The sequence below is a fragment of the Sceloporus occidentalis genome, unplaced genomic scaffold (assembly GCF_023333645.1).
Source record: "Sceloporus occidentalis isolate IW3139 unplaced genomic scaffold, rSceOcc1.0.p SCAF_22, whole genome shotgun sequence".
Taxonomy (NCBI): Eukaryota; Metazoa; Chordata; class Lepidosauria; order Squamata; family Phrynosomatidae; genus Sceloporus; species Sceloporus occidentalis.
In genome coordinates this window covers 3,793,649-3,816,006 of record NW_028317002.1, presented here as the reverse complement: position 1 = coordinate 3,816,006, position 22,358 = coordinate 3,793,649, and the positions used below count along the sequence as shown (strand labels likewise).

Here is a 22,358-nt window from a genome sequence, read left to right as displayed (position 1 = left end):
AAAATCGGACAATAGAAGAGTGGAAGAACATTGCCTGGTGTGATGAGTTTTGGTTCCAGTTACGACATTCAGATGGCAGGGTCAGACTTTGGTGTAAACAGCAAGAAAGCATGGATCCATCCTGCCTTGTATCAACGGTTCAGGCTGATGGTTGTGGTATAATGGTGTGGGGGACATTTTCTTGGCACACTTTGGACCCCTTAGCACCAATTGAGCATTGTTTAAAGCTTTTAAATGTGCCTAACTTTGTATTTTTGCTGACCATGTCCATCCCTTTATGACCACAGTGTACCCATACTTCCAGCAGTATAATGCACCATATCACAAAGCTCCAATGGCCTCCACAGTCACCAGATCTCAATCCAATAGAGCACCTTTGGGATGTAGTGGGACAGGAGATTTGCATCATGGATGTGCAGCCAACAAATCTGCAGCAACTGCGTAATCTTCCAGCACCTTGTAGAAAGTATGCCACAAAGAATGAAGGCAGTTCTGAAGGCAAAAGGGTGTACCTAATAAAGTGGCCAGTGATTGTATATATATGTATAAATATATATATATATATATATATAAAATACCAAGCATACCATACTGGGTTCAATGTCCCTGCTTGTTTAACCTTTGGCGTAAGGATGTCATATCCATTTTTTGCTGGCAATCACCTATTAAGTGCCTCTCCCACATACTACAGAGTAGCACTGGAGCTGGTAGTCACCAACCTGGTAGTTACCAAGATTTGAACATGAGATGTGTCCCAGATAAAAATGGCTGATGTTGCAATCCTACCGTTAAGCATTTTTCTCTATGCCATTAGAAGCTTGTCAGAGAGGCTAGAGTTCCGCTGTCACCAAAGTCATGGAGTCAGATACCTTGTAAAAAGGTCAATTCCGGGGCAAACTATGGTAATCACCACAGCACTTTCACCAGAATTGTTTCATATTGGGTTTCTTTCACAAAACTCATAGCATCTCGATTTAATTGACAATGCTGTTTACATTTAGTTTTCTCCATTAAGGTAAGTTACAGGTTGATTGTTGCACCTGTACACCAATCCACAGGGTTATTCCATTATTTTCTATGTAAATTACTTAATGATAACCTTCATCTTGTTACATTTCTCTTCAAATATATTATTTTTTACATTTACAATTAATTAGGGAACAATTGCAATTAGACATGAAGACCAGCTCTGGGTTTTGATCCGTGTCGAACATTGTTGAGTTGTTTAGTAATTTTAACTCCCTGGCATTTATTAATGGCGCGTGAGCTTATCCTGTAAAAGGCACTTATATCAAAGTTGAAATTCCTGCTTAAAAAGGGAAAGTTATTTCAGAATATTTATCATGGTAACAGTTTCCATAAGGAACTTTATTAGACCCATTGGGTTCTCATCACTGTTGAGTCCCTGAAACAGAAGCTTCAAGATTAGTATTTATGCGTTAATATTTTAATAGTCTCAGAGTCGTTTCATTCCTAAGAAGCCCATGTAGTATAGTAAGGCTGACTTGTAGTTTACAAAAAATTGTGTTCCAAAGACACCAGACGGCCTATGAGGCATTTAGGAGCTTGACCCTCTTAAGATGGCCGATTGCTCTCTCCACGCGATGTCACGCAGAGTGTGTGATGCTCTTTCATGGGAGGGGAGGGGAGGGGAGGGGAGTTGGTTATATCTGCGCATGCGCCGTCCTATCGAGTGCAGAGTGATATACTAAAAGAGAGGAGCCGGAGAGAGAGCGGTGACGGCCCGGGCGAGAGAGCTACGAGGGCTCTGTTTCTCTAATATAGTTTAGTGCCGGGGTCACTTATAGGGGCATTTCTGCTATCAGGACAGTATGACGGAGCCGCAGTCAGCGCTCCTGCTGCGGAGGCAGCTCGCAGGTAATATACCCCTCGGGGTAACAAGGGGATCAGATGAAGGGGACTGCAGGACAATGTTGCGCAAGTATCACCCAGCCTGCTTGCTGATTACTCGTGGATATCACGTAGGGGGTAACAAAAGGCAGGCTTTTGACGCTTCCTTCTACCGCCTTTTTGAAATACGGCTGCCCTTAATACCCCAGACTCAGGGGTTTTAAATCCAGAAGAGGAGCAGATGGCTGTGATATCTTAAAGGGGAAGAGCCGGGGGTTGTGTTACATGTAGGGGTGGCGGGGAGGAGGGGAATCTTGTGTGAAGGACTAGGAGTGAGGCAATACTGCAATGGGGCCAGTGTGTACGGCAATGTAAGCGGGAATGGCATTGGGCGAGCGGATGACACTTTCATTTGTAGTAAGGTGACAGCTAAGTTCTGTAGCTGTGCATTCGTTCTAATGGCACGGCTGCTTGTATTCGAGAGGGAGGTCAGTCTTTACACCCCTTAATTCATAATGTCATATTCTCTGTGGAGAATTCCCCTTTCAACCCTTAGTTACCCTCCCCCTATACAGGGAGGGGGCAGGGGTAATCCTGCCTATTTGTCTTTGTTTTGTGTCTCTAAGCTGCCCTAATAGAGGCGGGGGGCATGCAGTTGGAAGTGTTCACATGGTTGGCATGGAAGTATGGGGGGCTGTCAGGGCGTTGTGTTACCACTCACTGCCCTGAGACCCACTCCTCTTTCATGGCAGATAGCAGAAAAATAACCGGGACGGAGTGTAATGTTTGTGGCTGTCCAACTGTTACACTAAATAAAAAAGGGCTATTTTCCTTCCCTTGTTGTTGTTGCCACCCCTCCCCTTTGTGTGTCAGCTTGTCTCAGCCCCTGCCTGGTGTTGCCCAGGGCTCAGGCTGCCAGTGACCACACAGCCCAGGCCGGTGTTGTGCGCATGCGCACTGACCCCTCACACAGGGGCCTCACAATGCAGCTCCATGTGCTGCCAGCTTTAAAGAGACAGGAACCAGCAGCTTGTCAGCAGCGAGCTGCAGCCGGAGAGTCTCTGGGGGATGGAAAAGAGGGAGGCTGCATACAATCCAGCTTTCACAAGCCCTCGGAAAGCACACAACGCGTTTACTTCAGTGCTCGCTGGATGTGTGTTGCAAGCTTGTGCGTTAACCCTTTCAGGGCAAAGCTGACTGACCTGGCAGCTGGCTGTTAAAATAGTATCATCTGTATTTTACGCTGCTTCTGGGGTTAGGAAATAGTGTACACAAAATAAAAGTGTATATTTGCTCACCTGGACAGCTTCGGTAGAGGACAGGGAATGTGAGCTAATGGAAGGAATATCAAACAATATTTTGCTTAATTTAGGAATGGTCATAGCCTTTTGGAAAATAACCCTTTTCTTTCTAGCTAATTCTAGTCCGCTCGATTTGCATTTACACCCAATAGATTGGGAGCTTGCAAGAGCAGGGCTTATGTCTCGTACTGGCGTGCTTCGATGCGCGTTAATTTTATACATTTCAAATAATTATTTTCCGCTGTCCCTTTGTAACATTGCTACGGAATCTGCAGAGTGAATATATATTTTTTTGTGTGTCTAGGTTTTTGTTTTTTTTGCTTACATGTGTGCGCGCCGTCGTTGCTTGAGAAATGAAGCGGTGCTTATTCAAGGTGTAATTCTCTTGTGAGCGGTGTCTGGGTTTTGTAACCTGTTGCTTAGTGGATAGGACGGTCATGCTGGAGTCGCTGTTACTTACACCTTACAAGGAAGTCAGACCTTGGGCTTACCGGTGTGAAGAAACAGATGGCGGTACAGTATGATACACACACGTGTGTGTAAACACTTCTGGGCTTGACACATTCCTTTTACTCTTATACTAATCTAGCAGTTGCACTTGTGTTCCTCTGTGAGCGTTGGTTTCCGCTTGTTTTTTTCCGGCAAATATTTGTAATCACAGTGTGACTTTAATTTTTATATGAGTGGGAATCCCGTGAGGGTTTGAGCCACACTGTAGCTTTTTACAATGCTGTCTCTTAGATGCTGTTATATGACGGGTTTGTTGAGGGTGAAAGATACAGCAATACTTTGAAACTCGAATCTAGCAAATCTGCCACGGTTGTCAAATATTGACTACAATCGCTGAATGCGAAGCGGGACAAACAGTGGCGAAGCTGATACGTGACATTGACTCTGCAGTCTCCGGTACATCAGGGTCATTTAACAAACATGTCTTTTTCGGGCAGCCTTATGCACGATGGAAGTAAGATTACCCATCTGCCAGAGTGCCTTTTGAAGCGTATATAATGTGCATTCCTCAGCTGACAAGGCATCAATAAATGCATTTGGAAATTCAAGGGCTTTTAAAGCATTGTGGGCCAGTAATATTGCGCATGGTTGGAAACATACATGTGTAGGCCCCAAGAATGTATATTAACCAACTATGCATTACTTTCCTTACCTTACTTGATGAAAATGCCCCAGCGTGGTGTGGCAATATTGGTTACTTGGAGCAGCCAGCAATTAGCAAGAAGGGGCTCATAGAAATTGCTGGACGCACTTTGTGCACGTTCACGCTGGGGGTCTCCTTGGACTCCCTGGAAGTCTTGCGCAAGCCAGCGCCGTAAATGTTTGTCTAAACGCAAATCCTGCATTATATACGGCTAGGTGGGCAGGCAAAAGCATAGAGGGGATTCTCCTAAATCCACTCTACGGACTTCCATCAAAAGCAATTCATTTAAGTGCTACTTGGCTACTGTAAACATTAGTGTGTTGGCTTTAAGGCTGCAAACTGGGATCGGTTGCCAATATTTGTGTTCTGTGGGATCACAGGACTCGCTCGAAATCTCTTCTGCTTGTTTGCAAAAAAAATATTTGGTGCTTTTTTTTTTTTTTTTTGTTTTGTTTTTTTATATAAACACATCCGTGTTCCCCATGAGTCTTATGAGCTAAATATGACTTGTAACGCGAGTCTTGTGGGTATCCTTTTGTTGTGAAAAGTTTAATTTATTCGTTTTAAGGTCGATGTGAGTGTGGACGTAAATCCTCGCTGAATTTGGCTTTAAACTGCCTGTCTATACTGATCCTGTTTTCTGCATGTCTCTCGCAGTCAGTTGTTAAGCTCTTTGTTGGCCCCAGTAGTAACGGGGTAGGAATTCTTTTTACTTGCTCTGCTGCTAGATTGTTCCATAATCCAGCGCAGCACAATTTGCAGTCATCTATTTAGTAGCAGGTAGATCAGCCAAATAGAGCTTCTCTTACTTTGGTTATGGAAATACATTATTTGTAACTTATTCTGCACTGGTGTGATGGGACCAAGTATATGACCTTAAACTTTGAGTTTGCTAAAAGCATATTAAAAATGTGACCAGTGAAATGTAAAAATAACTAAATATATCTTAAAATTTAAAATGTAAATATAGGCCGCAACATTTATTGGCGGCAGTTCATGTTTGGTTTTTTTTTTTTGGTTTTTTTTTACTTTATAAATGTGTAATAGTGTTTTTTTTTTGTCTTTAGCAAGTTCATCTGTATTTTGGAAACCTAGATTTTTGAAAATTACCGCACAAGACAGCAAAAAATATCTATGGTTTGTAGCTTGTGAGCCGTTGGTGGAGGTCTAGCCGTTTCCCCGGGCAGGAAGATGAATGTACATCCTGGTACTTGATGGTTTTACAGCTAGTGGTGTTACGCAGCCTACAATAAAAACCTGAGCATATTTCTGACATCAACTCTGGAGATGCTAGGTGCCTCATCCTCTGTGTGACCCAACACTTGCTCCCTTGGGGATTTTGTCATCCAGGACAGGGTTTGTGACATTCCCTGAAGATACCCTGCTTGGATGCTCTTGGTGTCTGACTTCCTGATGGGATCTGGACAGCTTTCCAGATAACATTAATGCTAGAATCTGCCCTAAGAAAACATTAAGTGGTTATTTATGAAGCGCAATTGTGTTCTGCAGCACTGTACACACAATATAGACTCCACCACCATCCATGTCCAGATTTGCTACACCCCCCTCCTTAGTGTGTGTTTTGCCTGTACAGTCTGTATAAGATATATATGGGTGACAGTTTGAACCAGCTTTGCCAGCCATGTATCGCATGTGATTGGCACTGGAAAGCTTAAAGAATCTTTCACTGCATTTTACACTTAAAATAAACCACCAGACTGGGGATATTCTCCATTAATTTCATGTTATTGGAACTTACAATTTACAAATTCTGGTAGCAATTAGTGCAGGCCACCAACCTCAAGGGCCAAATAGTTTATTTTTTTTGTAGGCATATTCATTTCTGTAGCTGTACCATTTACTGTAGCTCAGAAACCCACGTGGTTATGAGCTGTAATACCCTCCTTATAATTGTCTTTCCAGTACCCTTCCTCTTCCTGTTTTGAGGCATTGTTTGTGATGTCCTGTTTTCTTGCTGCAGTACAGAAGAACTTTGAAAAGTCACATATTTGGTTTCTGATTGAAATCGTGTGCGCTTAATCTCTTACTTTAGCAGCCGATAGCAATGCAGAGCTGATTGAAAGGCCTTATAGCTTCTAAAATATAGGTGCATGTCCCCTGAAAACACTTTAAATCCGTAAGTGGTGTAGCCAGGTAGGGCAAGGACAGATGAATAGAATGGCACACTGGAGAAACCGTCTGATCCCTATTGTCCCTGCAGTCAGGCATGCCCCATCTAGCACCCCCCCCCCCCCAAAAAAAAAAAGCAAATGATAAAAAAGCTGTTGTGGTCTGCACAAAAGGCTGGCTTACTTGTGTATTTACACTACCCTATTTTGCGTGTTGTGTAGTGAAATGAGTGTAAGATGTGGTGTGCCCTGTAGATTTCCAAAATGATACAATAACTAATGGATGTCTACATTTTCATGTAATCTTTGCAAACCATCCTGAGAAACATGAAAAGGTTGGTGGGGGAAAAAAGCCACAAAAATTACCAGAGATTGGCGACCAAATGGATGCCAGATTCTCCTAGCGAAACGGCCTGGGCTGTCTGCTCTCTATAAAATATATTCTGTGCTATGGTGGTGATGGGGTGGATTCTGAGCTGGTAGGCTGCTCAACCTTCCCAAATGAGGGCCTATGGCTCGCATACATGCCTCGCAAAATACCTTTTCAAACTTGAAGTTTTAACAGACGTGTTCGAATTTGTGGCCCATAAAAAATGTATTTTCAAAATCAGGACACTTACCTTAATGTAGTTTGGTCAACTGAACTAATCCCCCTCCCAATATTCTTTTTTTTTTTTCTTAATTTCTTTATTAATCGGGAAAGTGTTACTTGAAATAATAGTAGTAATGTGCAATACAACTACAATCAGCATTACAAATCAATACAGTCCGTAGATGGAAGGTGAGTAAAGACATCAATATCACATCAGACACAAATAAATAGTAGAACATCGCTGAATGATAATGAAAAACAGCATAATTTGCGTCAGGAGATAAAGAAATGAGGCAAACAGGAAAAATTAAAACGGAAGGCTCCCAACCTCCATAGCTGGACCCAATATTCTTATTTTAATGTAATATTCATACTAAATCTATTGGACTACACATCCAAAAATGGTATCCAAAGAAAGCGGCCATTGAAGGAAAAATATCTATATTGTGTGGATGCAGGACAGATTAAAAAAGAGAATCATGGTTAAGGAAATACTGCAAAATAAGACCTGGGTTTTTGGGTACTTAATACCCTCAGTAAAGGAGTTAGAGAGAGAGCGGGTATGCTGCTAATAAGAATACTTGCACACAGATGAGTTTTACATCAGTAAAGTGCTTGTATGCATGTGAAGATTTTGAGGATTTAAATATCACATTAAATATACTGTAATATGCCCAGCTGCCTTTTTAGGCCTGGTCCTAATGAAGCAGCCATGTATTAAAGGTTATGTGTTTGAGATGTTGGGTAACTGGGAATATCCTACGTCAGACGCATCCACCCCTTAGACTTCAAATGGAGAATGCAAGCCTTCAACAGAGCTGGCTTCTGTCGGTGCAATGTGGAGAGTATGTATAATCTGCCTGCTGTATGCTGAATAGTCCCAGGGCTCCTTCAGTAAAGGGGTGGGAATGCGGGTGGATGACTGTGTGAAACACATGATTATTTTAGGGAGGAAAAAGGCCTTATTGTGTGTGCCACTAGCCACCTAAATGGTTTGGTTTACTAGGAGCTAAATGGACCTTACGTTTTTTTGTGTTTTTTTTTTTTGTTTTTTGTGCCCTCTGACAGCAAGTGTGTTTTGTAAGAGGCCTTTTTGCAGTCATTGGAAGCCACCAAACAAAAGCAAGGACCACTTGGCTCCATCCAAGAGAACCATTATTATTATGAAGTGTGCTTTGTAGAACCAGTTTAATGCATTTAGACGATGTACTGGCATAACTTTATATTCGTGCAAGTTTGTATTGGCTAATTTTGTTTTTTTTTTTAGCACAGGAAGGTCATGTCATGCCGAGGCTTTGTCATAGAAGCCCGCATCGGAAGTGCCGGCAGCAGCGAAGGTTGTCTGCATCGCGCAGACGGCTGCCGGAGAGGAGGATCCAGGTCCCCTGCAGTGCTGCAGGTGACCGGGATCCTAACCCTGCCACAGGGCTAAATGTAAAAAAGAGAGAACAAAAAATACTCTTTTAAATTTCTTAGCTGTTTCTACTGAGAGCAGATTAACCGGGCCGGTTTGAAATGCATTTTATTTTCCCGATCATGTGGCTGTCAAAATACACGCGCTGTCGTCTCTGCCTTGGGCTGCAGCTGCTCATTTGAGGTCTCAGATAGGGATGTTGGACGTCTACAAGTGTGTGAAACATTCCCTCTCGTGTGTACGTGAGAGGCCTTTTCGTTTAGCCGATCTCCAGCACCAGCAAAAGGCTTCAGTTCTGAATGTTGCTGCGATGCGGAAGCGCACTGTAAGCGTGTGCTTGTGTACGCAGGCAAGGACTGTGTTTGTGACTAACTAGCTTCACTATGTGACCCTGTGATGTCGGCAAGCTGCAGGCCTTGGTAACTGGAGTACTAGTTTGACAAGGGATTGCTTTTACACACAAAAGAATCGCTGGGCATACGTTATCAATACCTCGGGCTGTTTATTCTCAGAGATGTTTCAGAGATACGCCAGAATCAGTTTTTATGGCTCACTCCTTTGTCATTTATGATGTGAAATGCAGAAAAGTGTCTGCAGCTTCTATTATTCTGATTCTAGTCCTTACACCTCTATACAGGAATATATTGTGTATATATCTGTGTGTATATATAATATATATATATATATATATATATATATATATATATATATATATAATGTGTGTCTGTGTGATCTGTAAAATGTCTAAAATAAGCGCTTTTTCCCTTCCGTGTCTGCCATTTTTTTTCACAAACGTTTTCTCTGCGAGCTGTTGTAGTAATCGATGGAATGTGTTTACGCAGAGTGACCCTCTGCTTTACATAATGTTGACCAAATATCACATGACCACGTTGTTCCGTATTTGTAAGGGGGCTGCAATACAAATGTTAGTTTCATCGGTTTTATGTTTAGTTTTAGATTGACCTCTTGTTCTAACACTCTCTATGGAAAATATTTGAGGTACAATTTAGTAATGCTTTACTTTCGACTTATATGGATAAGGAATTGGTTCCCCATTATGCACCCTAACCCCAGATGCTGACATACATTAATACATTTATATATCTCCCAACAAGACCCACTTTAAATACACCTACAACCTTGCACACTAACACACTTCCTCCCATATTCCTTTAGCTCACCTTTCCTAGTCCCTCTCCTGCAATACTTACATTGGTCCATCCATAACAACGGTACTTTTACCTCTTGTGTAATGCACCCTAACTCGCTCTAGATTGTAAGCTCCTTTGAGTAGGGCCCTCCTCACCTTTTTTCTGTAAAAAAATAAATAAATAAAAAAGGGGGCTTGGGGTGGCCTGGACTTCAAAAGTGCCGCCTGGAGCAATTGTCCCACTCTGCTCCATGGTAGGGCCGGCCCTGGGTAAACCTCTACCTTGCCTTCTCTCAGATCATCTGACTTAATCTAGTTTGTTAGGAGGCAAACAGACCATTTAGGAACACTGATCATGAAACAAGGCAAAACTAATCTGGTTGTTGCTAAATTAGACTCAATATATAGAAAATTAACCAGTCTCTGTCATGTTAGAGGATTACTATTATGCAGCTAGATATTTTTTATTGTCTTTGTATCTTTTGCATGCAAGATCAGTCTAACTTTATGCATATTTTGATTAAACAGGGGTTCTGCTGAACTAAAAGTTTAACTCCCCTTCGGTTCCCTAATTCCAAGTTGAGTATCTGTCCATTCCTCTTGCCAAATATAATTCTTCCATGAAACGCTAAAGAAAACAGAATCCACGTTTCTTTTGTACGCACCAGCGCCATGCAACGTCTGACAGTCTTCTGTGGTTCCCTGCATGCTGGTAATGATGTGCCGGTACCTGACTGGCATCAAGAGGCAGCTGTGTGGTGACTGTGAGCTACATGTCTAGGGATGAACACTTAAACTTTCCAAACTCAACATGTATTACGAGGACTGAGCAAGCCTTCCATGATGTAGAGCTAAAATGGCTAAAAGATTCCCCCCGTATTAACCATGCAGGTCTTACTGGCCCCTCTTCTAGGAGAAGTCCAGCACGATTTGTCTTTCATGATTCGCAGTGAAGTTTTAAATGCTCATCAAACCATTAGCTGCTACAGCCTGTAATTTGCATCTCTGATTCCAGAAAATTAGGACACCACTACCTTTTTAAGATTTTGTCTTGGAATGTTTATGATAATAACATAAAATTTCTGTTAAATTGCCTCTTGCTATGGATGCACCCCTGCTGCATTTAGTAGTGGGTATTTAATCGACATTCATGGTGTGTTTGGGTTTTTTGTGCTGCCCATAGCAACTGGAAAATATTTTTTTATCCAAAATAAACCCATTTATTAAAACAAGAAATTCTATTATATATATATATATATATATATATATATATATATAAATGTGTGTGTGCATTTGGGTCAGCTGTGTACTGTATTTATTAAGCAGTATGTTTCAAAGGACCTGTTTCTTCAAACTTTGTAAATGTAAATGTGACACTAGCTCAGCCGAGGACCATCAACGCTTGGAAGTTGCTGTCCCTTGTGCTTTTAAAGGAAAATCATCATATAATCCCATAAGACTTTATTAAATCTGAAGTGCCAGGCAAGTTTCCACTGAACAAGGAAACCAACAAAAAGTCCTATGAAAAAAAGCTATATTTCTCTGTGTTAAACCAATCTAAATTGTTACTTCAGTAAAATTGAATTAAGAGAAATAAACTGAATGATACCTGTATAAGTATTCACCCCTCCCCCAATAGTTGGCACAGCTGTCTTCCTGGCACATTTGCTCCAGGTTGGGTCGACCAAGATATGAGGACATTTACCTTTTTGTTCTTTAGGCACTCCAAATATTTTTGTTTTTTGCTTTTGGATCATTGACCTGCTAAAAGTTGAGTTTCCTCCCAATATTTTTAATAGACTGACCCATTCCCACAATATAATGCTTCCACCATACTTCGCTGTAGAGCTGGTCTAAAACGATGAAGAAGGCTAGATGGAACAAATGGTTCTCGTTGTGTGTGATATGATTTTATATATCACACGTATATATTCAGCATTAATTTAACTGTTACTCCATTACCCTAACCTAATGGGTTTTATAAAGGGCTGACCTATCCTGCACTTTATGATTCTAATTGGGGGCTTTTATTCTTCTCCTACTTTTCAGCGCAGTCTCATTAATCTTGATTTTTGGATTTGAAGAGCCAACTATATCCAGCCCTTCCACATGAAGGTCCTTATGAAGCGTTTTTCACGTTAAGCATATAACTTTATCATCTTTAAGAAACACGCTCTTCAAAAGGTTTTGGAGATGGCTTAAAATAGTGCAGCGGAGTGAAACCACAGCCCTTTCCTGATTTTCAGGCTTGCTTGAGGTCCGTGTTGTATTTCCATGAGGTCAGATGGTTGGCCGGTGACGGTGCAAGCAAGGATGGAACGTTTAGCTCCTTCTCATAGCTTCTGAATTTAGCCAGAGGGTTTTCTGCTTAGTCATGTTTAATAAATCCGAACTGTTATAAGCACCGAAATGCTGCATGTGTCGACAAGTAGGGGATATCTGTTAAAACTGAGACTCTCGGATGAAAAAATGTAGGTTCCGTTTTCTTACAATATCGACACCCGTCACCAGCAGCACTTCAAACAACTTGAGATGCGGTAATCAGTATGAGAAATCTGGTCATTTATTTGTATTTCATTACTACAGAGATGAGCGGCAGTTCTACTGTTTAAATGCTTTTTTTCCAAAAAGTTACCGTATTTGCTCGATTATAAGACGAGGTTTTCCCCAGAGCAAATGCTCTGAAAAATACCCCTCGTCTTATAATCAGGGTCGTCTTTATAATCGGACCTCAACTAGGTCTGACTATGAGACTAAGATCCAGATTCCCTGCAGCGATGCAGGGGACCTGGATCCTCCTGTCCAATGCCCCCCCCAACTTACCGTTACTTCTGAGTCCCCGGTGTGTAGTCCGGGCAGGGTGTAGAGCTCTACGGTTAGCAGCGGGGGGTTGTCTGCGTCCATTGCGCAGACCTTCCCCGTGATCTCTGACAGCCGGGGAAGGTCTGCGCGATGGACGCAGACAACCCCGGCTGCTAACCGCACCTCCTCCCTGATGCAGCGGAATTTGTGTACGCAAATCGCGTAGAGCTCTACACGCTGCCCGGACTACGCACCGGGGACTCAGAAGCTCCGGTAAGTTTGGGGGGGGGGGGCGGGGGAGTGTTAAATGGGGTGCATAAGGCATTTCTGGAGGCAGAGTGCTCTGTGAAATGCCGTTTAACCCCCTTAATGCCACTCTGCCTCCTGAAATGCCTTATACCTCCCTATTTGCCACTTGCCCCATAATATGCCTTTTTTAACCCCCTAAATGCCAGAGTGGCATATAGTGGTATAAGGCAATTCTGGAGGCAGAGTGGCACATAGGGGGGGTCAAAAGGCATATCATGGGGCACAGTGGCATATAGGGGGTATAAGGCATTTCTGGGGCAGAGTGGCATGCCTTGGGGGGGCAGGTTGAAGAATAAAAAGGAAATCAAAATATTTTTTATTAAAAACAAAGTTCACGTAGTTTACAGGAATTAACATTTACTGGTAAAACTTTTTTCCTGTAGGGTCGTCTTATATTAAGGCTTTTTCTTTTTTTCATAAATTAATATTCAGATTTTCTGGGGGTCATCTTATAATCAGGGTCTTATAATCGAGCACATACGGTATTACCATAGGGCGCTGCCCTAGCCGCGGCCCCCCGAGCAACAATCTGTCCGCTAGGCCAGAATGTGTGTTAAATATCCTAATTTGAAGCAGTTGCCTAGTAATTCCACAATCTGCTGCCCTGCGGTGGGCTATATTTTACCAGCAGCGTTTACAATTTTTCTGTACGTTAAAGCTTCCAGTGCCAAAGTAAATCAGAACAGCTTTCCCGTAGCGCGCCTTGTCTCGTAGGTGTGCGCTTACACTTTTTTTAACCCTTATTTGTGGAGCTGGATCTTCTATCTAAACTGTCATGTGCGCTTACACTGTCATCGTAGATCTCCGTCGCTCGCGTGCGCTTGACTCGGTGTTTTCTACCATGCAGCAGTGCTGGAATTAGAAACCGTGGGTTATCCGATACGCTCTTTGAATATAAGCGGAAAGTTATGTCTTAACAAGCGGTCTTTATTTCACACCGAGTTTTTGGAATGCTGCAGTATGTAATGCACCTGTCGCTGGCTTCTGCGCAGGATGTATGTATTCCGGATTGGGTTACCGGTCAATCCGATGAGCCCCCCCAGCTGTGCACGCAGCAATTTGGAGCGGCAGCAGGAGCCCGTAACGTAACCAGGCTGCCGCGCCATGAAAATCGGTGACGAGCTCCTGTCTGTAGTGTGTGTCTGTAATAAAAGTTTGGTGCTTGGTTTATAAGTTTTTCTAGATGCCCTTGGCAGAAAGCTTTTTTTTTTTTTTTTTTTTTTTCTTTTGTCCTCTTCTACCTGTTTACTAGGGAGGGAGAGAGATATTAAAGTTTGTTTTTTTTTTTTTTGTTTTTTTTTTGGTTTTTTTTTTAGTATGCGTACGGAAGTGCCTTACGGTGAGGATTATTACATTGTGCTGGTGCACGACATATGAAAACATATTCTCAAACCATTGGCAGACTTCTGTGGTTTTAGGTGGGCCGCTGACATCCGTAGTGTTGGGTCGTGCGCATTATACCGTGTCTAAAATATATTGTCCGCAGGGTATACTGAGCTGAATGCCTGCAATATGTCCTGTATGCACTAGGGGAGGCTTGACGCTAAGACGTAGCAGTGGACTGTTGCGGAGTTGCTCATTTACGCGTTTAGAATCCCTACACGTTGTAAAACAATTGCAGCCCTCTGTTAATGTGCACCCGTTGGGAACAGAAATGGTATATAAACTGAACTGTGTGCGCTCCGTCACAGAAGATTTCTGTACTTTGTATGGTGTATGTACATCTGTGTAAATGTAATTTCAACAGCCCCCAGCAGAAGCTAATACAACAAGGCAACTGAACATGCATGAGATCTGCATAAAGGATCCTGAATCCGACACCAGACCAAGGACCGGTTCAGGAAAAATGGGCAGAATGGATCTTGTCTGCTGTCATTATGTTTGCATGATTTTCTATACAGAAACAAAAGCGAAAAAAAGCCCCTTTAGTGCAAGGCTTCTAAGTAAGTTTCCTTCATTGCAAATCGCTAGAGATGAAGAGAGGGTCAAGTGCAAGGGGGCTCTATGTGCATTCAAAGGGACCTCATCTGTATCATACTTGCTTTAACGTCCTTTTTACGTCTCTCAGGACGGAGTAGTGTACCATTGACACAGGTGCTGCTTGTGTATCAAAGCACAAGAGGCTTTTCAATAGCAGACAGGGTAAAACGCCGCAGTCTATGCGGGATCAGAGGATCGCATTGATTCCGGCGGCTTTCGTACGGCACTGGCGGACTAAGAATTCAAGCCATATGGACAACCTATACCTTGTGTAGATACTTCAATATTATCGAGTTGTTCATTAACATTGCTCAGCAGCTACTATCTACAGAGCAGATTTGTAGTTTTATTTAAAGATATACAAATATACCGTATCGCCTCCTGCCAAGCGACGTGCTCGTAATGTACCCTGAAAATTCTACCACAGTGAGCCATTCATATATGGTGTCGCTTATTGCAACTGGCTTCAACTGCACTGCGTTTTAATCCGAGTGGCCCTCCAATTTAGGAGTATGACTCCTTACATCTCCTTAAATCTGCCGACGCGTTATAAATTAATGTAATGTACATGTTTTGTTTATAATCTTTTGGGTTGATGTGTCTCTTCTAAAAGATTTTACAGGTAAAAAATACCAAAAATCTACGTTGTACTCATCTTTTCGGCAATGCTTGCTTATTTTTGGTTTGATGCCCACTCATTGGGCTTGCTTTAGTAATGAACTCTCCTGCCACCAGTCCATTCAACTATGTGACCGTGGAGAGCAAAAGGGGTTAAAAGCTCTGCGTAGCATGAGGACGCTGCAGGAGCTTCAGTATTTAAAAAAAACACAAGAACCGTAATCTTTCATAAATGGACATATTACACAGGAAATGTATAGTAACGATGTTTTTAATGGTTTTTTTTTTTAATAGAATTAAATAAGAATCCAGTGGAAGGGTTTTCAGCAGGACTCATAGACGACAATGATCTATATCGATGGGAAGTTCTAATAATTGGCCCGCCTGATACATTATAGTAAGTATGTGTAAGAATGATGAAGTGGTTGTTGGGAAACCAGGAATGTCTGCTTAAACATTTTATAATATCTCTGGTTTAGAGAACAAAAATGGACAGAAACATGTTGCCTCTTTCCCACTTCATTTTTTAGGCAAAACTTCAAAGTAGGGCTGAAACAACTAATCGATAAAATCGATGATAATCGATAATTAAAATCGTTGAAAATCTGAAAAACTCCTCTTCTATAATCCGACCTCAAACAGAGATCGGATTATAACACTAAAATCCAGATCCCCCGCAACTCTGCAGGGGACCTGGATTCCCCTCACTGTCGGCCGGTCTCACTTCCGTCTCTCTCCCCCTCCCATACACCCCTCTGACTCCTCCCCCCTCCCATACACCCCTCTGACTCCTCCCCCCTCCCATATACTGCTCTGACTCCTCCCCCCCTCCCATACACCCCTCTGACTCCTCCCGCCTCCCTGGTATTTTGTGAACCTCCGTTGCTGACAGGCACTTTCACTGCAGCTTCATAGAAGCCTCAGCGTAAGTGAAGGGCAGTAACGGAGGCTGTCTGTGCACATCGTGCAGAGTGGAGTATGGGAGGGGGGGGAGGCAGAGTGGTGTATGGGTGAGTTATAGTGGTGTATGGGGGGTATATTGAATTTCAGGGTAGCAGAGTGGTGTATGGGGTGTAATGAATTTCAGGGAGGCAGAATGGCATATCTGGGGGAGTTAGTGGTGTATAGGGGGAGGTAGAGTGGTGTATGGGGGGTATAATGAATTTCAGAGTGGCATATCTGGGGAAGGCAGAGTAGTTAATCAGGGAGTATAATGAATTTCAGGGTGGTGCAAGGCATTTATGGGGGGCGGAGTGGCATATCAGGGTGCACAGTGGCATATAGGGAGGTATAAGGCATAAATGGGGGCGAGTGGCATATTGGAAGTTATAAGGCATATAGGGGGTATAAGGCATATTGATATTAGGCATATCTGGGGGTAAAAGGTATATCAGGGGGCTCAGTTGCATATCACTGGCATATAAGGAGTATAAGGCACATCAGGGGGCACAGTGGAATCTCTGGCATATAGGAGGTGTAAGGCATATATGGGGCAGAGTGGCAAGCTGGGGGTCAGATGTGCATAACTGGGGGCAGTTTGGTAAATGAGAGAAAATATAAACAAGGCTTTTTTCTCATAGTTTTTATTAAATATGAAAAATAGTTAACATATGAATTATTATTTACTAATAACTTTGTATTAAAACCTAGTTTGAGAAACACTGTGTTTGGGGTCTTGTAGCTTTTATTATGTCAGTAAAATAAGAAGGTGAATAGAGAGAGGCCATTGCAATAAAGAGATGAAAGTGTAAATTGTACGTTTTTATTACATTATTTTAAATTTAAAAAAAAATTGCATTTTTTTTTATCCGATTAATCGAAAAAATAATCGGCCAACTAATCTATTATTAAAATAATCGTTCGTTGCAGCCCTACTTCAAAGTGTGTAAATTATGATTTCCCTGCACATCATTAACAACTTTACCTGGTGCCACTCTTCTCTTCTCCCATAGTAATTCAATAATTCAAATTCTGTATTTCTCAATAAAACAAACACAAAACCTGTGTAGCTTTATATTCATGGTTGGGATTTTGTTTTATTTTTTTGCCCTATAGCGAGGGTGGTGTTTTCAAGGCTCACCTTACGTTTCCAAGAGATTACCCTCTCAGGCCGCCGAAGATGAAGTTTATAACAGAGATATGGCATCCAAATGGTAATTACTATTAACCTAGAACACGTTTATTTTTACTCAAATTATTATTTGGCTTTTACATAAAATAGAATGTTGACATTTAATTGCAGAATATTAACATTCTGGAGGGTTTTTTCCTCTTTCTTTACTCATCTATCTTACATACATTGTGTTTCTTTCAGAATGCCTCTTAACACAAGCACTGATGTTTGTTTTTTGTTCTAGTCGATAAGAATGGAGATGTATGTATTTCCATTCTTCATGAGCCTGGTGAGGACAAATACGGCTACGAGAAACCTGAGGAACGCTGGCTTCCGATTCACACGGTGGAAACCATAATGATCAGTGTCATATCTATGCTAGCAGACCCCAACGGGGACTCTCCAGCCAATGTGGATGCAGCGGTATGTCCTCTCTATGCTTATGACTGGGAAATATGTATCCTCCAAATGTTAGACTTCAGTAATCGGTTTGAATAACTGCTGTGAATCTGGCTTGTAAGTTTTATGAAGTCTTCAACTACCAATAGTTGAGCTACTTCTGTCTCCATGTCAGTAGTGACCGGAACACCTGGGGATCCCAAGATAACCCTACTCTTATAATCCTCGGATGACTGCTTTTCAAGTTATTTGGTATGATGGTTAAATGTTCAGCTGTTCATGTATACATTAAACAAGAAAACCCAAAGTTTTAATGTGTTTAATGCGACCATAGGAATGTTTTAAACTTTAATGTCTAATTGCTGTGTAACACACACAGGTGCTGATAGGTTGTAGCCAAATAAACTGAAATGTGCTCTTAAATGAAACTGTGGCTCTGGTTAAAGGGACACTTCCACTGTTCCGTGCACTCTAATGCATGTGGCAGCTGAGATATCCTTCAATTTCTATGGTTTTCTTCTTGAAGATGCATGGAGGGGATTCTACAGAATGCCTCCCATATGCATTTTGCGCCACTTGCCCATCCAGTGCTGTTTTCTCTGCATGGGATGTGTTTGATCAAACACATCAACCTGCACGTGATACTTCAGGTAAGTCGTGTGTATTTGTTGTTTTTTTTTCTCTTAAGAATGCGTATTAAATTACTCGCAGTACTTTAAAATGCATTATTCTTTAGCAGGGCTGCCAGGGACAGTAAACTCTTGGCCAGTTATGGTCAGTTCAACACCAAGGCAAGCTATGGTCAAAGGCATAAATCAATTCATTTGACTGTGTGTAGCACTTCCCTGTTTAAATTACCTGTGTATATCGGTTACTTCAATTAACCTTTTTTTCCTCCCCCCCTCCCCCCATATACAGAAAGAATGGAGAGAAGATCGCAATGGTGAATTTAAAAGAAAAGTTGCTCGCTGTGTAAGAAAAAGCCAAGAGACTGCTTTTGAGTGACATTTTAATCGGCAGCTAGTAGCTTCATGATTTCAGGGTAACTACGTTTTATTTATTCCTAAGCCTTTCACTTTCAGGGCTTTTCCCCTGCCTTATACCCGTACAATGTATAAAGCTTTTTAATAAATTGCCAACGCAGGTTCTAATGAAGGTATTTTCCTAGCCATATCTTAATGGATTCGTTGTATTTTTCTAATAAAAGGGCTCACTCACCAGACGTGTGTCCCTCCATCCACAGTTAAACCAAAACCACCTCTGACATCTCTCATCTTGCTAAGTATCGCAGAACGCCATAGTTTTTGTGGGCTGTTTTTTTGCCCCCAGATTTGAAAGCATAAAGAAAACAAGCAAACTTCTTGTACCTCTACGTCCATTATAACTTTCAGCTGTTTTTTTTTGTTTTTCTTTCTCTCCAGGTCTCCATTTGAGAAACAAGGCACTGTTTTTTCCTGCACTCTACCCACCTTTTTGCTGGACTTTTTGTTGTAATAAGTTGGCGGACACTGGCTGGCACTGGGTTGCAATAAAACATGCCAGTTATCAATGCTGACAAGAGCCTAACAAGTGCCAACTTTAAAGGTGATATTTCGCATTTCAAAATCGAATGAACTGCTTTAAACTTCAGGAAGAATTGTACAGACCTGTACATAGCACAACATGATCCGGATAATATATATACTGTTCATGTACATCCATAAATACACATTGTACCAAATAATGCTATCTTGATGTTAGGGTAAGAATTATGTGAAGTCTGGTGGGAATGCTTAAAAAAGGAACACGACAATATGAAGAAAAGGAAGAAACGCATATGTTGGATTTTCCCGGTCCTTTTGTTCGGTCTGATCTCTGCAGCTGTGAATTGATTATTAGTTTGTTTAAACAAAAAATAAAAGCATGTGAGGTTGGGATCTATTAGGTTTACGGTATTCTCAGTCCCCTGTAGGTAGCTAGAGCCCATTAAAGCCTTTCAAAAATGTATCTTCCTTCTGGCCTTACGAAGCCTACTGTCCTCTCTATGCAGAAAAAGGCCACTTTGTGAAGTTGATGGATATTACCATTAACCCCCCCCCCCCCCAACTTTTAACAGTTCAATGCAGCAGATTTTAAGAGATTATACATTTGAGGAGTTTGTACACACAAAACAATATACAGTATGTCCAGTGACTTCTCAAAAGAACCCTGTAAAACTGGTGTTTCTGAACTTTTTTTCAGCTTTGGTCACTGCAGGAATTTGGTTACCTTTTTAAGTGATCACCCACAAACAACCCCTAAGGGAAAAAAAACGCTGGTAATTAAACTCCTGAAGTGCCTTATTGTTACTTTACAGAAAACCCCGACGTAATATAGTAGAAAAATATTTAAACGTCCCATCAGGTTATCTGCAAAAGTGAACTCCTAAAGGTGGAAGCGAGACATCTTTCTACCAGGAGCCCCCAAAACTTCTGCTTTTAATGAACTGACCTGTAAGCATTGGCGACTTTCCTGTCTGCTTCTTTTCCATAGATGCCTGGTAATGAAAAAGGAAAGCATGCATAGGTATTGGTTTATCAAAGTCTATTCAGGGTTGACCATGTTGCATTTTCTTTTTTTTTTTTTTTTGTTTTTTTTTTTTGTGTCTCCCTTTTTATCCATCTTAGTTTACCACAATCCTGGTCATCTCATCAATGCCCGATTATCCTTTTGACCTTTTTATCGTCCTATTGCAGTTTTTCCTCACTTAATGTACAAAGAGAAAATTGCGATGTATATTTTCATGTAATTTGATTTTGGAATTCTGTCACCTTCTGTAGTGCGTTCTTCCAAAATATAATTTTTTTCCAATATGCCTGTTGTCTTGTTTTATTAACAGTATGGAAAGACCATTATTTTGCTGCTTTGCCACAAATCAGTGCACTAAATGTAGGCTTAATATGCAGGTTTTATAGTAAATTAAAAAACAAAAAACCTTGTGTTCTGAATCACTGAAGAGGGTGTACAGTATAATCCTTTTTGTTGAGGGCGCTCATATTAAAGCTAGAGGTGAGCCCTCACCCTTCAAGAGTATAATTGCTTCATATCTTTGCAGGAGACATAACTTTTTCAGTTTTTTTTTTTTTGTTTTTTTTTTAATCTTATTCTAAATAACATTCCAGTCCTGAAGTAAATTAAATATGATTAAAATCTTTTATATGTACATATGCATGATTTATAACAAAATGCGTTGAGAATCGGCCAAAAAAAACCCCTGATATTTAATCTATATGGTGTGTATATAATATCACTCAACTATATAATAACCTAGCAGAAGACATTCCTCATTAATCCATGCAATGCATTTTGGCAAGGGTTAATGTACCATCTTTTGCAGCAGATGTCTCAAAGAAATGATTTAAAAAATAAAAAAAATCCCGTCTTGTGCGATCCTTGCATTTAACACCCCTCTCCAGAGAATGCTAATGATGCCCCCTCCTGATAGTAATTAAAAATAACTATTGTTTGCTTTGTTAGGTCACTTTGTATGTACAATATTCCCCCTTCCCAATTTTCATCCTGTGCAGCACCCTTCAAATTACCAGTGATTTTTTTTTTTTTTTTTTTTTTTTTTTTTTTTTTTATTATGACCTTTTCTACTAATCAGTGTGCGGAGCCTGACAGTTGGTTAGTGGCCAAACAATAGATTTCCGAGCCTTACTCACAGTGAGAATGCGTGCCTAGCTTCCAGCTGGGTAGGAGTCTTCACGGCAGCCAGCTGGCTACCGATTGCTTTACAAAAGATGTTCCTTGTCTGGTCTGTGCGCTAGCAGAGAAGTGAAACACAGGTCATTACACAAAATGTACATTTCTGTCATCTACGATGAAGCTTGTATGAGTGTGTTGGGCTTATTTGAAGAAAACCAAAAGATGTGTATGTTAGAGCGTGTTTAAGATCATGCGCTAATGCATTATTAGTGAAACAATTTTCCTAGAGATGTAATTTTCCAACTAAAGTAAAGGTTAGTTTTACATGTTTGTAACAGAAGTCTTAAGGTGCTAAAGGGTTCTTTGAAGTAAAGTCAATTTCTCACGACTGGAATTTTTATTGCACCCATCATTAAAGGTACCATGTCACAAAACATGTACCTGCTGCGTACCAAAGAAAATTGAGCAGGCCAGCTGGAGTTTGTGCGTTGTGCCGCTTTAGTGAATCCTACTGTCAATTAGCATCCAGAACGTGACCTTCGTTAAACATTTCCATGAGTTAGCCAAGAAAGATCCTCAAAGGTGCCAAGGTTAAACTCCGCAAAATGTTGGAATGCTGTGGTCGGCTAAGAGATGCGTCCGGTTAAAAGAAACGAGTTGTGTGTGCGAGTATACTAGAAATGAATGAATGGGGATGTGTGCATTACTTGGAAGAGGCATACAAAACGGGATCCTGAATTGGGCGAGGGCTAGGTGCCGTTTAGCAGTCCAGGTGTATGATCACGTATTGACTAAGAGTACCCAAGAAACGAAAGAGTATAACTTTCAAAATGATTCTTAATGTTGGTGCAGGAACAGGTTCAGAGGAATTCAATACATGT

At 41.3% G+C, this 22,358-nt stretch overlaps 1 protein-coding gene across 1 annotated transcript; it reads left to right on the top strand.

Annotated features, from left to right (window-relative positions):
- Positions 1–1,832: 1,832 nt before the first annotated feature.
- On the top strand, positions 1,833–18,816 carry LOC149300902 (ubiquitin-conjugating enzyme E2 G1-like). Its single transcript, XM_089484471.1, has 6 exons — positions 1,833–1,982; positions 8,294–8,363; positions 15,594–15,696; positions 17,355–17,452; positions 17,657–17,835; positions 18,730–18,816. Exons 1-6 carry the CDS (start codon positions 1,833–1,835, stop codon positions 18,814–18,816), a joined length of 687 nt encoding a protein of 228 aa, XP_089340597.1.
- Positions 18,817–22,358: the final 3,542 nt, after the last annotated feature.